The 16425-nt window shown below is 37.0% G+C and overlaps 1 protein-coding gene across 2 annotated transcripts in view; it reads right to left on the reverse strand.

The window, feature by feature from the left end:
* Positions 1 to 1755: 1755 nt before the first annotated feature.
* LOC126283942 (uncharacterized) overlaps positions 1756 to 16425 on the reverse strand; it is a 64610-nt gene continuing 49940 nt past the window's right edge. For both annotated transcript variants that reach the window (XM_049982339.1, XM_049982349.1), the window contains 3 exons: positions 11201 to 11426; positions 6034 to 6242; positions 1756 to 5877 (listed from right to left, as the gene is read on the reverse strand). In XM_049982339.1, coding sequence (XP_049838296.1) covers positions 5589 to 5877; positions 6034 to 6242; positions 11201 to 11426 — 724 coding nt within the window. In that variant the 3' untranslated portion in view covers positions 1756 to 5588. The remainder of the gene's footprint in view (positions 5878 to 6033; positions 6243 to 11200; positions 11427 to 16425) is intronic.

The following is a 16425-nucleotide window of genomic DNA, read 5'->3' on the forward strand; positions in this document are numbered from 1 at the left end:
AGGGACAGCCACTGAAGCGCACCAGTAGGAGGACTAAGGGGCAGTCACATGGAGTGCGCTGGATGGGTTCATGAGTGCATGCTGGTATTCAGAATGTCCTCTTGCCTGCCAGCTCAGTCTGTGACCAGATGTGTCCATTTGCTCCTCCCTTTGGGGGGCGCAATGCCTTTAGTCACCTGTGGCAGCCTCCTGATGCTGTAGTGAGTGAGTTTGGTGTAGTCCTTAGGTGTAGGCTTTTGGAGTAATAAAACCTCCACTGGTGACTGTAATCAATCTTTTCTTTCAAAGGTTTTCTTCCAACACCCTGCTTCCCACTCATTTTCCCATCCTGACCATGTCCAGCATGTACAGTATAATTTGCAAGATCTTGTGCAGAAACTGAATGCTGTTATCTTCACTACAAGAACAATCTTCATACTCTTTGACATTAAAGTACGGAGGCTTCTTTACTTCACTTACTTTCACTCTTACCTCACATGGAACCATATTTTGGGGCAATTCTGTGCACTCACCAAGAATATTCTTAAGCTAGGAAATTCCAGACTGGCAGATCTGTGGTTTGTGATGGCTCAAAGGTAAAGCATTTTACTCAGTTGATGAATTTAAAGACTGTAATATGGCAGATTTGCTGTTTTAACATAGAGAAAGGTACCTCTGCCTGTAGTAGGACCTAAATTTGTATCATTAGCTTAGGATACTGACATAAGTGTTATCAACATGTATATGATGACGACATAGTGTCATCAACATGAATACTCCCTCCTTAATATAAATCTGTATAATGTTTTCCTTTTTTTGTAAAATTAATAATATATATAATTCCAAATGTGTGCTATTGTACTACACTAAATTTCATATGATTTATTTATCCATTGTTATGATAATATAACGATCTTTATAATGTAATTGAACTTATTGACGAAGCCCATTGTATAAGAAAATACTGAACGGCTAATAAAGATTCTTATTCTTATTCTGACCTTCATGTATGCCTGAATTCAAGCGGTGCCATCCCTGCAAATATACTCCATTGTGGGATTTGTTTAAGAACTGAATTATTAAGAGAAATTGCAACTTTCATTCAGTGAACACTAGATGAAAAAACTATGCGCACTTTGAGAACAGTTCCTTAACACAATGACTCCACAAGACCACTGGCGGCCTTGCCGTGAAACAACCGTCACTCTGCATGCAGCAGTCAACATGTTAAGCATTGTACAGCTGGTTTCCAGGCCTCAAATAGAACAAAAAAGAAAATGGAGTGAAACACCCAATCTTCAAATGTAAGTCTAAAAGTTTTCTTGTGGCACACTCCTATTCTGCACAGGAATTCCTTCAGCCGTTAAGAACCTATCTCTGTAATGTGTTATTTATTCACATACTCTCAATACTACCACGTTTTGTTAATTCTTTAGTTACTTTAGTTTACAAGTTCCCTAACCAGCATACTGCTAACTACTCTGACTTGTTCCATGACCAAATAGCTTTGGCCCACATGCTCCCATGAAATGCGCAGTGTACATGGTTTATATCATCAGCCTCAAGCATACGTGATTGTACTGCCACTATGGCAGGGTTTGGAGGGACTTTCTTCCTTCAGAACATTACATCTTATACTTTTCCAATTTTCTATTTCTTCTGAAGGAATTTTTAGTTACTAATTAAACATTCGTTCCCATACCAGTAACCATCATTCATTTTTACTATCTACTCACGTAGAGTTTTCCAATCTGCCAGAAACAACTTAAAGAAATGTAAAATTGATCATTGGAACATTTATTTTGCAGGAGCATTACATAAAATATTAAACAAAATACATATTTATACATATATAAATACAATCTAATGCAATGTAATAACTGAGAAATAAAAGAAAAATCAGCCTTTATATAATGCAACTTGCCTCAGAGATTAAAATTTGTAACAATTCCATAATGTATCACCTATATTTCATCACATTAAAGCCAGGACACTCATGTACTCTGTTATTTACGTTCTATTTACCCATATGCAATGGAAGTTAAGTCTGGCCCTTAAAGTCTACTTTGAGTATTTTCACAAGTAAATGCAATTAAGTATGACATATCTACCACCTTATGCATACTTTTTAATGCCTACTGCTCAAAGCTGACAAACTTGTTTTAAAATATTATATAGCCAAGAAACTGGAGATCGAAGAAAGATAAAGATGCTCAAGAATTATTTTCCGTGGTTAATAATAATTAGCCATTTTCTGTATACATCCTAAATATTTTGAAGGTATTTTCTGCATGCAATACAAGTAAATATGTCTCAGAATTTTATAAATGACAGCTGTACACAGAATTCAGTATCTCTAAGATGATAAAACTTAAAAGCTACTGAAAAGTACACAAACTTTATTCTATAATGGTACTGTAAGAGAAAGATAAATGCACAGTGAAAACTCCCTTACAGTGTGATTATTCTCTTTCCACTCCAGATACCATTTAAGGACTAACATTTTGTGAATTACAGATGTAATACCTCATTTAAATAACATTTGGACAGAGGCATACAAAATATCCATATTCAAATGTAGAACAGTGCTCACATTTTAAGTGCTTCTTAGAAAAATTCAGTATTGGCATTTCACACACACTATGGACATGAGAGTGAACAGTGACTCCCCCCAATTCATAAAATTTTACAAATGAAACTATTTCTAAATTACAAATGCAGCTGGGGACAGTAATTTATGCCAGCTTATCAGTTTCAGTATTTTAATAACTGCAATAAGGGGTATTTCTGAAAACAATAAAGTGGAAATAACAATCTTGTGATGGATATTCTCATTACTTTCTTCAGTAACAGGAATTACTTCAGTTGCATCTACATTTTTGAACATACTTCATACTTTTCTTTTAATAAAGCAGCAGTGGAGGTTGCAGCTTCTTCTTTTGACCTGTGATATTGTAGAGCCGAAGCCATGTTGCTAACTGTTAAATTATCAATGTTTATTTTAACTACTCAATGCCAAAGGAAAACTTTTGTCAGCGGTCCTGACTTGGTCATGTAGCAAGTATCATATTTATAAGAAACTTAAGTTCCTAAATTTCTTTTCCTCTCGCAACCACACTAACACAAAATTAAAAATCAGAAATATTGAAGTAGTTTTTAATGTAAAATTTCACATATGCTTCAAAGGAAGGAAACTAAGTCACATCTGAATCTGCTTTCTGAGTACTGGGTAGGTGTGAAAAAGAAAGTTTCAGTTACAAATGTCTGTGTACATCCACAGGAACCAATCCAATAACATGTAAAACTGTTAGTTTGAAGAATATGGATACTTCATCATCCTTCACCATAGCTCAACAATGACTGTCTTTGTATCTATTCACATGAGTATGAGGTGGAGCACTCAAAATACATTAAAATGAAATTTTACTGATCTTTTATGGCAATTTCACTGCTTTTATTGCAAGGAATCTCTATCAGCTTATTGCATTATCTAGCACCATGCCATGTAAGTGGGCACTGCAGCACCTGTGAAACAGCTAACAAAGTCTGCACAGTTTGTCTATACAGTTTACATTTACTTCTATGTAAAGAAATAAAAAAACAGGATACAGGATATACAACACCACAAAACTGCTTCCTACACGAGAAGTAATTCACAGTATTAGCAATAAGATAAATACTAATGGTAACATTTACGTAAAGATTTAAATTCCATATATTTCCCCCGCGTGCTTCCCATTCAGATTTTAACATCAACACTTTTATCTATAATAGTGTTCTATTATAAAGGGAACAGTACGAAAGAGACATTGGTAATATGTGTAAAAAGAAAAAAAAAATCCATCAATACAGTGAGCAGTTATGAAATAACAGCAAAAAATTAACTAACCTCCAGTTCATTTTCTCGAATATATTCATATGCTGCTCAATATATACTTTTAAAAACAAAGATGATGTAACTTACCAAAGGAAAGCGTTGGTAAGTTAAATCTTTGTTTTTTGATATCTTTTTCCCTCGTGGAATGTTTCCCTCTATTATATTCAATATATGCTTTTTAATTCTATTTAAAAATACACAAATTGTGTGTACATTTTGTTTCAGAGCAGACCATACTAAAAATGATTCAATTAAGGACAGCCTTTAATCTACACAGAGTTGTGATTCTACTGTTTCTATTATGTACACGCAACTACACCGTGTTGCTCTTGTACTAATTTAGTTAACAACTGAGAATTGTGTGGTTTTTTCTTTCCATACAGACAGATTGCACTTGTGAGCACGTTCTTTTACTTTTTTTACTTGGAAATATTTGCGGTCCCAATAAGTAAATGGGAAACATACAAGACATGCTATTTAGCTAGTACAGTCACTTATAACCATTATAAAACACATTGATTTCTAATAACCACAGCAGCATAGGTGTTTAGAAGCTAATAACGATTGGTAACAGACATACAATCAGCCTTCAAAGTAAAACCTACATAACTTTCTTTTAAAAAATGAAAGACATGCTTATTTTCTAAGAGTATGCTTACCATAAGAAAACTAGCTCCTCACTGTGTAAGATATTTATCAACTGATCTGATTGAAAGAGAAGGCATATCTGAGACAAAGACAAGAAATAATGGAAGTCAGAAGCATGTGAAAATACTTTCAATCAACTGTCAGATCAATTCATAGTGTGTTGATACAAGTTGCAGAATCCTCATGAAGACCTTAGGCAAGGTACTTCCTGATACAATCAGCATGAGCTCCATTAAAATGCCCCTTCTTTTCACCTGTTGCACACTGAGGCAACATCATATTTTGAATTTATCTTCACAAAATAAAATTAAAAAATGGTAATGTAAGACAAATGCCCTAATGCCATTAAACATTTTTAAAGTAACTCAACAAGGTTTTCCACTTCATGTTTGATTTTTGATACTGATAAGGCAATACAGTGCTTCCATTTAACACTGCTCACACCACCCAACAAACCCATGAAGTGAAACAGAAGGCACCTTCAGGGAGCTGTAATTACCCTGGCGTACATAAGAATAGAACACACTGAATATTAATTGTCAGATTGTTAGGCTTTATACATATTTTGGGTGTATGACTTTAAAATAAGATGATGAACTCACAATATAAAAACTTTAACTTATACTCTTCAGCTGATAAATTATTGAATCTCCAAATATATGAAGTGTCAACAAGATACAAATTTGATGTGTTGATATCAGAATAATATTAATATAAGCACTTAACCACCTTCAATAGCGAAAGTGAAGTATATAAATTCAAAAATATCTTTCCTCTTCACATACAACATTACTGAAGCAAGTAAGAAAAACTTGAATACTGTTATGTTTGTAAGACTTCCAGTGCAAAGCAACATTTATAAAATATACTTACAATTTATAAAGTATTGCACATTTTGTCAGAATGAAGCAGAAAATACAGATCAAATTATATGTACTGTACGCGTAGAATCAGAATTTAAAATCTAGAACTGAACGAAGTTTTAACAAAAAGAAGTCCTGTAAAATATGTAAATTCTGAAACAATGAACTGTCTGTCAAAAAATGTAAATGCATGGTATAATTCAACAAAAATCTTTAAAGCTTCATTGTTTTGACTCTCGAGATTCTCTGCTTCCTCTTCCACTGCCTCCTCTGTATCTTCTGTTCTCTCCACTTTCGTCTTTACCACCCCTATAATAATGGACATTCCCATTTGAGTTATAGTGCACATTACGGCGATGGTTGTTTCCATTGCTGTTAGAATACGAATAGCCGCTAGAGGCACTACTGCGAAGATTTGGAAGTGTAGGAACTGGACGCCCAACTACATGTGTCTCCTTCTCCAATCTACCCGCACCAGCAGGTCCATATCGATGAGAAACATACTCCGCCCTTAAAAAAAAGAAAGAACAGAATATTTTAGTGACTGCAAATGAAGTGCAGTTAATACATTATGACGTCTGTACTTATGGTACATATACAGGTTTCTCTTCCGTTTACATGTTTTCACATCACATATTAGAAAGGTAAAGGCAAATTAGCACTAACCCATTCCTGTGTGGCTGCGTGTTCTGACCGTGATGCCAATAGTTCTGAGAGTGAAGCGGTGGGAATCGCTGTGACTGTGTTTGCTGGTGCTGAGAGCGATGATGATTGGCTCCTCCACCTCTATGCGAGTTAGCTGTGGCACCAAGGTGTCGGTTGATGGCTCCACTGCCACCCACCGATTTGCTCAAGTTTGATTTTATGGTGGTAAGCTGGCAATAAGTGAAACAGACCTACTATAGGAATGAATAATATACTTATAAAATTCTGTACCTTGCAAACAACAGTTATATTAATAAGGGGGCAGGAAGTGGGTTGGGTGAGTGGAGGAAGGACACTGTTTTCATCAGAGCACAAAAGAACATTTGTGGAATATACATTTTTTACATTTGTCTCACAGTTACAAACTACTCAAACTTCTGAAAATATAGTTTGGCCACAGTAGTAAAATAGGATACCTACAACAGCAATGTTAAGAAACTGAAAAAGCAGTTATAACTACTATATCTTCTCACATTCTTCAATACCTGAAATCAATCATTTAATGCAAATTATAATATCTGGACATTTTAACACTGATACTTAAAGAAGTTCCTATGATGTGAAAGTTATAATAAAATATGATCATAACACAATCTTGAGAATTAAGCCAAGTTACTCATTGACATTGCTTTCTAAGTTCTTTTGAATATTTCAACACTGAAATTTTAATAGCAAAAAATTTCATAGCCTTTCACTAGAATGGGCATTACATAACTCACATTTTTTCTTTTATCCCTCTTTCCAAGAACATTATTATTATTATTCTTTATGGTGGAGGGCGCTAAACAGCTAGGTCATCAGTGCCCTTGCATTAATGTTATATCGAAGAAGATTTTCATAATCTATGGAAGGAGATCAATAAACTGAAAATCCCACCACGGGAAACGTAAAGCAACGCCAGGACGGTGAGTTAAGAAAAGCCCGTAATAAAACCCCAGTGAGACATAGCGGGATAACTACACGAATTCGTTGAGAAAATACCTGTACCTGTAAAGATGCTGTCCAGAAAGGGACAAATAAGCGTGGCTGGATGACGACTTAGAAATAATACATGACCCAGCCACTCTGAGACACATTAAGTGCGCACACCCCAAGTATTTTGGGAAGAATTCCGGACACCGCACAAAATTTTAAGACACAAACAATACTCGCTTTGTTATCAGTTAAAATAGAGGGAAGATCCTGTGGAAGACCTAGTTCAACCCTCAGGTCATCATACAGAACACACTTGGTTAAAAGATGTCGCACTGATAGCTGTGTCCTACATCTCTGACATACTGGGGACTACTCCTGACATAAGAGGAAGCTGTGTGTCAGTGGGCAGTGTCCCACTCTATGCCGAGTAGGGGCTACTTCTACACACCGTAGCAGCGGAAGGAGGTGATCCATGGTCACACTGAAGTTTTGATGGAAACTAGTTTATTGTTCCTCACTTCCAGCCACTGGGACTCCCACCAACATATGGCCTTCCTGGTCACAAATAAAGTGACAGCCTGCAGATGGACTGAACAGCTGGCAGGAGCAAGCCTCCTTAGCAGCAGTATCATCAAGTTCGTTTCCCTAGATGCCTGTGTGCCCTGGAACCCAGCAAAAAAGGATTTATTTGTTTTGTTAGTAGGCAAGTAGCAGAGCATCCTGCACTTGTTGCACCACCCAATCTGGTGGGTACATCTGTACAACAGTGAGAAGGGCACTTTGAAAATTGGAGCAGATGATAAATTTTTTGTCATGTTGCCATCTCATCTGCACCATTGCACTAAGGATAGAGCAAACAATTCTGTGTAATAAATTGAAAACTGCCCTGGGAGCTCTATCCTGAGGACAGTGTCGGCGAACACGACAGAACAACTGAAAATGTCTCCCTGTTTAGAATCATCCATGTAGATGGTAATAAAATCTGAGTGCTACATAAAATTTCATTAAATTTAATTTAAAAACATGGTCTGGAGTACAATGCTGCTGGTAAGCAGTCAGTTCTAAAAGCAATCTGGGCCCTGGTAGTAGCCAGGGGTATGCCCTACTCCACCCTTGGCTTTGGATCTTAATGACCCCGACCTGTAATAATTCAAGGCTCTACCTTGCATGGATCCCAAATGACTTGTGGTTGATGACTGAACAGCCGTTCCAGTGGCAGCTGAACAACATAACTGGATGCTGGCGATGTAGGAACAGACAAAGCCCTACATGCTTGGCATACCATGAGAAGAAGATGTCAAATAGACAGTGGAGGCTCACCAGCCTCTGCACACACAGTAACAACCAGGCTCATGCGATAGGCCCCTGTACACAGCATAATACCCTCACAGCGAACTTTATCCAGCATTTTAAGGTATGAAGGCCTTGCTGCCCCATAAATCTGGCATTCGAATTCAAGACAGGGTCGCACAAGGGCTTTATCAAGTTAGGGGCAGACATGCTCTGTCGGCTCCCCAATACCTATGACTAACACATTTAAGGATGTTTAAGGCCTTGAGACATCTCAGTTAAGACCCAAATATTTCACCTTTTCCGTAAAAGTGAGATCGGTGTCCCACAGTTTTAAAACAGGCAAATTAAACAGAGCAGGAATGATTAAAAGCAACACAAACTGTTTTCTCTAATGAGAATTTAAAACTTGTGGTGCGAGACCGTTCCTCCACATCTGATCATCAGTTGCAATTGCCGATTAGCCGTGGCGAGGCTGGAGGATGTGCAGAAGATGGAGAAGTCGTCCACAAATAAGGAACATAGTACTGGATGTCACACTGTGATTGTAATACTATTGATTGCGATGGCAAAAGCCATGACACTTAAAACACTCCCTTGAGGGACACCATCCTCCTGCTTAAGAGGGTCACATAAGACATTCCCAACCCTGCATCTAAAATATCTGTCCGAGAAAAAGGACCATATGAAGGTCGATAAGACGTCCACATTATCCTCACTGATGGAGCTGCAACAAAATATTATGCCTCCAAGTAGTATAGTAGGCCTTTACCAAATCGAAGGAAACACTGATAAGGTGTTGCTTATGAAGAAAAGCTTGTTGAATTGCAGCTTCGAGCAGGGTCAGGTTATCTGAAGTGGAGTGATACCTCCTGAACCCACCCTAGGAGGGACTGAGTAGGGACCTGGTTTCCAGAACCCACACTAGGTGCTGAATGACCATACACTCCAGTGTCTTTCCTACGCAGCCTGTCAGGCTAATACTACGATAACTGCCAGGGTCTGTCCGATCCTTTCCTGGTTTTAAAATTGGGATTAAAATAGATTCCTTCTATGAGTTGGGTCAGTCGCCAGTTATCCAAATTTTATTGAAGAGCTGAAGGAGGACTTCCTTCTCTCGTCGATCCAAATGTTGTAACAAGCTGTAGGTTATCACAAAAATACGCATCATTCCACAAAGATGATAATCTTCCCATGAAGACAAAAGATCAAAAGTACCACTCTGAAACAAGGGGTCAAAAACAGCACTGAAAGTTATGAACGCAACATATTGTGATATCTCTGACAGTGGAATATGAGAATCACAATATGACCTTTCTGATCTTGACCCACTCCTTTTTCTGAGGCTATGAGCAAAGTTTTCTGTACGAAACATCTCTTCTACTGAAGAGAATATCCCAGTCACCAGTGGCATCATATGGACACCACAAAGACTGAGATCATAATGACAAAACTGTGTTCAATAATGTTGTACCCCACTGAAACTGTCACTTTGAATGATTGTTGTGAATGTCACCCTTTTATAAATTGTGCAGAAATATAAAATTATTACAAAAATATGTCTATTTAGAATTGTCATCAGCAAAACACAGGTAAATTAAAAATTTTCAAATTTTTACTTCTAACTTTTAATTTTGTCAGTCACTTACTGTCCTGGGTTCTTAATTCCCAATTGAAGCGTTTGCTCTCTTCTATCATCCCTGAAAGTCTGTATCGTCATCGAGAGATTATTACAATTAGCAAAGTTTTAATGAAGCCAACAACTTCAAGTGTGTGTGTGTGTGTGTGTGTGTGTGTGTGTGTGTGTGTGTGTGTGTGTGTGTGTGTGGAGGGGGGAGGACACAGTGCACTAAGCTTATCAACTGGCCGAATGAGCTACCCAGGCGTGACTCACAGCTTCACTTCCGTCAGTACCTCACTCCTACCTCTCAACTCCAATCATCATGGTAGGTCATGCCTGGATAGCTGTTAGGAAGTTGCAGCTGTTATGTTGGTTCTCAAATGACAGTCCGTTTGATGAGGTTCTTCACACTACTGACTGGCATGGTGTAGGTAGAGGTCCGTATGTGTAACACACATTTTTCAGAGACAACAGTCAAATATATGAATGAGATGGCCGTGAAATCAAACAGCCATGAAATCAATGGAGGGCTAAGATATTGTGGAGCTCTAAAAGCAGAAAGCCTAATGATATTCAGTTAGAAAGGGGCTTCATTTACCAGTGAGAGGGTGACAGACAAATACAACAAAGTAGAAGGCATTATAATTTTTGAATAAAGTAAAAACACATTAATGGGAAGATTTGGTAGTCATTACCACTTGCAAATCATTTCAAATCCATTTAGAAAAAGACACCAACGCTCAAAATGAATACACAAAACAAGAAGAAATGTAAATGGGAGAAATAAAGCGGTTACCAAATAAACTGCACCAAAACATTGTCACTAAACACAGATAGGGAAGAAATAAAGGAATTTGTGACGGAACTCAGCAAACTCATGTAAAGCAGATGAATGGCAATGTTATGGTTACAGCAATTTATGTTGAGAACAGGTGCTGTATGTTTACTTTTTCAATTGTAGATAGATTCTGAGACAATAATGTTTGTTCTCTTTCAAGTTTTTTTTACTGCAGTGATGCAACAGCATGATTGAAAGTGGGTTCTTTACAGATCTGTTATCTTGTCGGATAATTTATCTTGCCTTGTCCATATGTCTTAGAATTTATACTTCACAATAAGCAAAGCACGAGTCAAAACCACAAAAACCTTTAAAAATATATTATGGATATTTTTAATTATGCTACAATGCTTACAATTATTATTAAAAGGAACATTCATTCATAAATCTGTACATGCTAATCAGAAAGCCACTAACACATTCAGGACATTATATCGTAGGCATTTTACACAATTAAATAATACCTCGCGGCGTTGGTCCTCATTCTCACGACGTAATTTTCTAATAAGCTTCTCTGCTTCTTCTAGTTTCAGAATTAAATCCGGATCTGCAGCAGTCATTTCTGCTTTGTTTGCTAAGGGCTTAGCACTAGATTCAACTTGATTCTGTGCATCTAGTTTTGTGTTACATTGAGTTCTATTATCTGTAGTATCAGTTTCTTCATTTTCTTTTTCATTGTCCTTGGTCTTTCTGAAATAAGATTTTATTAAGTGATACAACAGCTCCACCAGGGTATAAAATGTACACTCATATAAAACCAGACAAAACATTAAAAAATTTAAGGTGATACACTCTGTTGTAAATAAAGCTCAAATATCCAAGTTCTTCAATGAGTACTTCATAAATGTAGGAAAAGCTGATTTAGATGTAGCAAATTATGAGCAGAAAGTAAATAGTTTGCGATGCAATATCTGTGAATGTCTTAAAAATTGAACACAGTCTCAACAAAAGTTTTTAAAATTGTCATACTACCCCCCTCCCTCCCCCAAAAAAGAAGAAGAAGGAGGAGGAGGAGGAGGAGGAGGAGGACTCAGTAGCTATTACAAAATAATAGCTCACCCTCTCTCTCATAATAAACGAATTGTTTGAGGAATGTTACTTCTGTAATCTTTTAAAATATCCAGAAGTGCAACCATTATTTGAAATAGATTCAAAAGATCATATGGGAAATTATCAAAAATATTTGAAAAAATTGCTACTTTACAGATTCAAAGCTTCATCACATAGTACAATATTCCAAATAACCATTATTGTTTCCAACAAGGTAAAAGCACAATTAGTTTATTGAAAACATTATTTCATTGTTTGATAGGAAAACTGAGGTTGCAAGGAATTCTGCAATCTTATAAAAGCATTTGTATCAGTAAACAATGCTCTGCTGCTTTTCAAATTCAAAAGATATGAAAAAAGGGACATGGCTTTGAAATGGTGTGAATCATCTGTGATGGAACAGAAACAAAGGGTAATAATTGCATCAAATTGAGAAGATTACTCCACAGAGTGGAAAACTGTTCCTCAAGGCTCAATCCTTGAGTCAATTTTATTCCTGTTTTATAGACACGACTTGCCTCTCAATATAAATACACACACACACACAAAAAAGTTTTGCATCACCCTGCTTCCCAGAACTCCTGAAGATAGACATTGACTGTGGATATTGTATCACAGACACAGTCCCTTTGACTGTTCAGAGGTCTCACTAAACCCAACCAAAGATGTAAACAACCATGCATGAGCAGTGCCTATTAGCCGGAGGGGGTCAAACAGCTGACCAATTCCAGTCATTCCACCAGAAAGGAGGTACACGGCTCGTGCTACCTATGGATTATGGCTCTGGAGAACCCTGACAGCACTGCCACCGCGTTGAATAGTGCTTTTCATGCAGCCACAGGACATCGTGTTATGACTCAAACTGTTACACTCCTGACATCCACTGAGAGGTCCATCTTTGCAACCATGACACCGTGCAGTGTGCCCAACAACATTCCGAATGGACTGCTCTGGATTGGCATCACATTCTCTTCACCACTGAGTGTTGCATATGTCTTCAACCAGACAATCGTCAGAGACATGTTTGGAGGCAATCCAGTCAGGCTGAACGCTTTTATAATAAACCAGTAGATCTTTCAACATCACCTTTGACACTACACTGTATAATTAATCTGAGGTTTCCGATACTTTTGTGATGTCTCGATTGACAGACACTATTTAATTCACAATATTGTAAAAATTCTGATAATATTTCACAGTACAGAACACTCCAGTCTCAGTGAAATTCAGGAATGAATTGGCACTGTAGCAGCCCATGTTCGATTAGTTCCAAGCAGGCCTTGAAACCTCATGACCTGTTTACACAGGGTGCCCATAAAGAAAGTATCCATTTTGCAGAAAACGTACATTTGGATTATTTCTGTTAACAATTGCCAAAAGAACCACAATTCTGGAACATCGTTTACTTGGTGAAACCTATGCTGGGGTACGGAGACTGTTTGAGAGAAAGTATCGGAAGGATGCCCTACAAGACTTGGCATTCAGATGCTCATCAACAAATTCCGGCGTACAGGATCTGCAGCTGATGAGAGATGTGCTGGGACCACCGGTCAGCCCACAATCTGTACAGCATGTGAGGGAAGACAATTACCAGAGCAACCTACCTGGATATGCTGCAGTTGTTCTTGGAGCCACAGTTGCAACAGGACGGTATCTTTGCATCTGTCATATATCAACAAAATGGAGCAGCACCCCGCTATGTAAACATTGTCTGGGATAACAGAATAAAAATCAAGCCTGCAGGTAGGATTGAACCCAGATCGGCTGTATGACACTCTAGCACACTACTGACTGAGCTATTTCACCTGTATGCTGGAATGCTACAACTGACAGTATATGAGGTGCGTATGAGCTATGCTTACAACTTAAGAGCCCCTTTTTTTTCTCTGAATTTTCTGGATAGTGTGCTTTAAGACTTCTACGAGCGGACACCATTGAGGTATACTATTAAGCTGCGAAGTCTCATCTCTAACTGAACTTGCGAGATTGGAAAGTCCCCTCGTTAGAAATTTCAATGTAAATGCACATATAGAATAACTAGCAAATAAATTAAACAACCTTGCATTTGCAATGAAAATTTTAGCCAGTGTTATTCATATAGACACCAAGAAAGTTGCATAGTATAGCTATTTTGAAGCAGATATTAGGAATGCCATAATTTTTTGGGGAAACTCAGGAAACGTTATACAAGTCTTAAAGCTGCAAAAACAAATCTTTCATAACGTGCAGTGCACAGCCAAGGGCATTGAGTCAACCATTATTTAAAGACCCAAAAGCATTAGCTGTCCTCTCTCTACACATCCTTGAGGTGATTCTTTTAGTACGTAACAGAGCTAATCTATTCATAAAAAATAATTTTGAACACTCTTACAACACAAGAATTACATAATACTTTATGCTCACCTCACATCACTTAAAATTATGTGTTTAGGCTCCTCAATATATAGCTATGAGAAAGTACAACAAAACAGAAGGGGGGAACATAATAAATATGAAGCTAAATATTCCAAAAAGCAAGTTACACAATTTTCTAGTTGACAGAGGCTACAAGTAATTGAAGATTTCATAAACAATGAAGTGATACTTTGAGCTGGATCCTTAAAATGAAAAAAAATTATGTTAGTTACAGTGGATGCAAATTCTGAAACAGTGTTAGAGAGAATCTTGTATAAACTCCTCAGCAAGTAATATTGTAAATTTGACAAAATTTTGAATTAGTAAACTGTAACCCTGACATGTATCCTGCACATCAGTATCAGACTTATGTTCTGAAATTCTGTAAGCCGCAAGATGAATAAAATACATTTCACCTATTAACGCAAACCTGCAGATAAGAGAATTAGCAATAGCAAGAATCATGATATATATAGGCAGAATGGCAAGAAAAGTATAATTCATTTTTCACAAAGTAATGCATAGGAATCTATGTTTAGCAGGAATAAACCACTGGGCACTGTAAATCCGATACATCATTTTTTTCATAAAATCTTTAGTAGTATGCCTTTTTTAAAAATTATGTTGAGACATTTGCATATTACTCTTTTATTCTGACATCTGACTATCTTTAAACATATAGAACAGAGATTACTGTCTAATAACACATTTATTCATATTGTCAATGAGGTATGTGATGTGTGTGCTTTGCCACTTCTTGTTTGGGATAGAATGACCTGCGAAGGATTTGATCAAGGCCACACTTGAGTGAAAACTTTTGAAAAGAGCACGTGCTTCTTCCTGCTCACTTAACTATAAGAGGGGCTGCTAGGCATATTGCTTTCAGTTATTCCTAAATAATACAGATGTCACCAGGAGCACTTTGCCTGCAGTTGTCAGACTTTCTGATTGATTTTGCTCTGTTGTTACCTTACATTTTCTTTCCTTTGAATATGTTTGAAATGTGTCCATTGAGACTAAAGATAGAACAGTGGATAGCGAATGTCATAGGTTCAATACAACAAGGACTGTGAAATATTTTGTTCTAGAGAGAGAGAGAGAGAGAGAGAGAGAGAGAGAGAGAGAGAGAGAGAGACAATAAACCAATGGTTTGCTGCCTAGAATGAAGTTATTTCTGTTCTTAAGGAACACAGTATTCGTCACCACTAGGAGAAAACATATGGTGCACAGAAAAAGAACATTTTAATTACAGCTGAAGAACTGCTTTCTGACAAAACCCAACAATGTAAAGCAGTTACACTTTCAGCAAATACAGTGATGTGTCGTATTGGAGATAATTTTTGTACCTTTGCCAAATTGTTATAAGAAAAAGCATCTATATTTGCTTGGTACTCAACAGCCATGTTCAAATCTACAGGGATCTCTGATACTGCCCACGTCTTGTTATTTTTTAGAGGTATTAACACAGACTTCAAAGTTACTGAAGAACTAACAGATGATTACCTTGCTGGGTACAGTCGAGCACAGAAATGGTGTGCCAAATATGCAGGTTAGGTTTGAAGATTAAACTCAGAATTTGAAGCCAGTGGTGTTACCAAACACTTGAAAATACACTGCACTGATTATCAATTAGAAAGCACTTTGTGCACAGGAAGTGGATATGTTCTATGTGATGAAGCCCAAATCAGAATCTGAAGCCAGCGGTGTTTATAATGGAGCAGCATCTCGAGGATCTGTGTTCAACAGTATCTTACAATACCAACCCTACTTAACAAAATTATCTATTGCATTCATTTTTATGATAATTATTTATAATGTCATCCTTTTTCATGTTTTATGTAATTTTTGGGAACCAATTTTTATCTCTGACTGCAAAGAAGTTAATTAACAGGTAATTCCATTTGTTTCTTTCATATGCAGTTAGCATGTATCAATATTTGGTACAGAGATTCCATTTCAAAATTATGTTCAAAAATATATATAATTATATTAAAAACAAAGATTCCAAGACTTACAAAGGAATTTTGTGTGTATTGACCTGCCAGCGCTTCTGTTTGGTAAGTCACATCATCTTTGTTTTTAGATATAATTATATATTTCTATACTTTTTTTGCATTCTGAGTCATTTTCTAGGTAAACAATGTAAGCACATAGAAAAAACTTATTTGTTGGATTTGGAAAGACACAGACATTAATACTGTAAAATTTTATCGCTGGTACTTTGCACAAAAGAGCTGTGCAATCT

This window comes from Schistocerca gregaria, chromosome 1 (genome assembly GCF_023897955.1).
Source record: "Schistocerca gregaria isolate iqSchGreg1 chromosome 1, iqSchGreg1.2, whole genome shotgun sequence".
NCBI classification, from domain to species: Eukaryota; Metazoa; Arthropoda; class Insecta; order Orthoptera; family Acrididae; genus Schistocerca; species Schistocerca gregaria.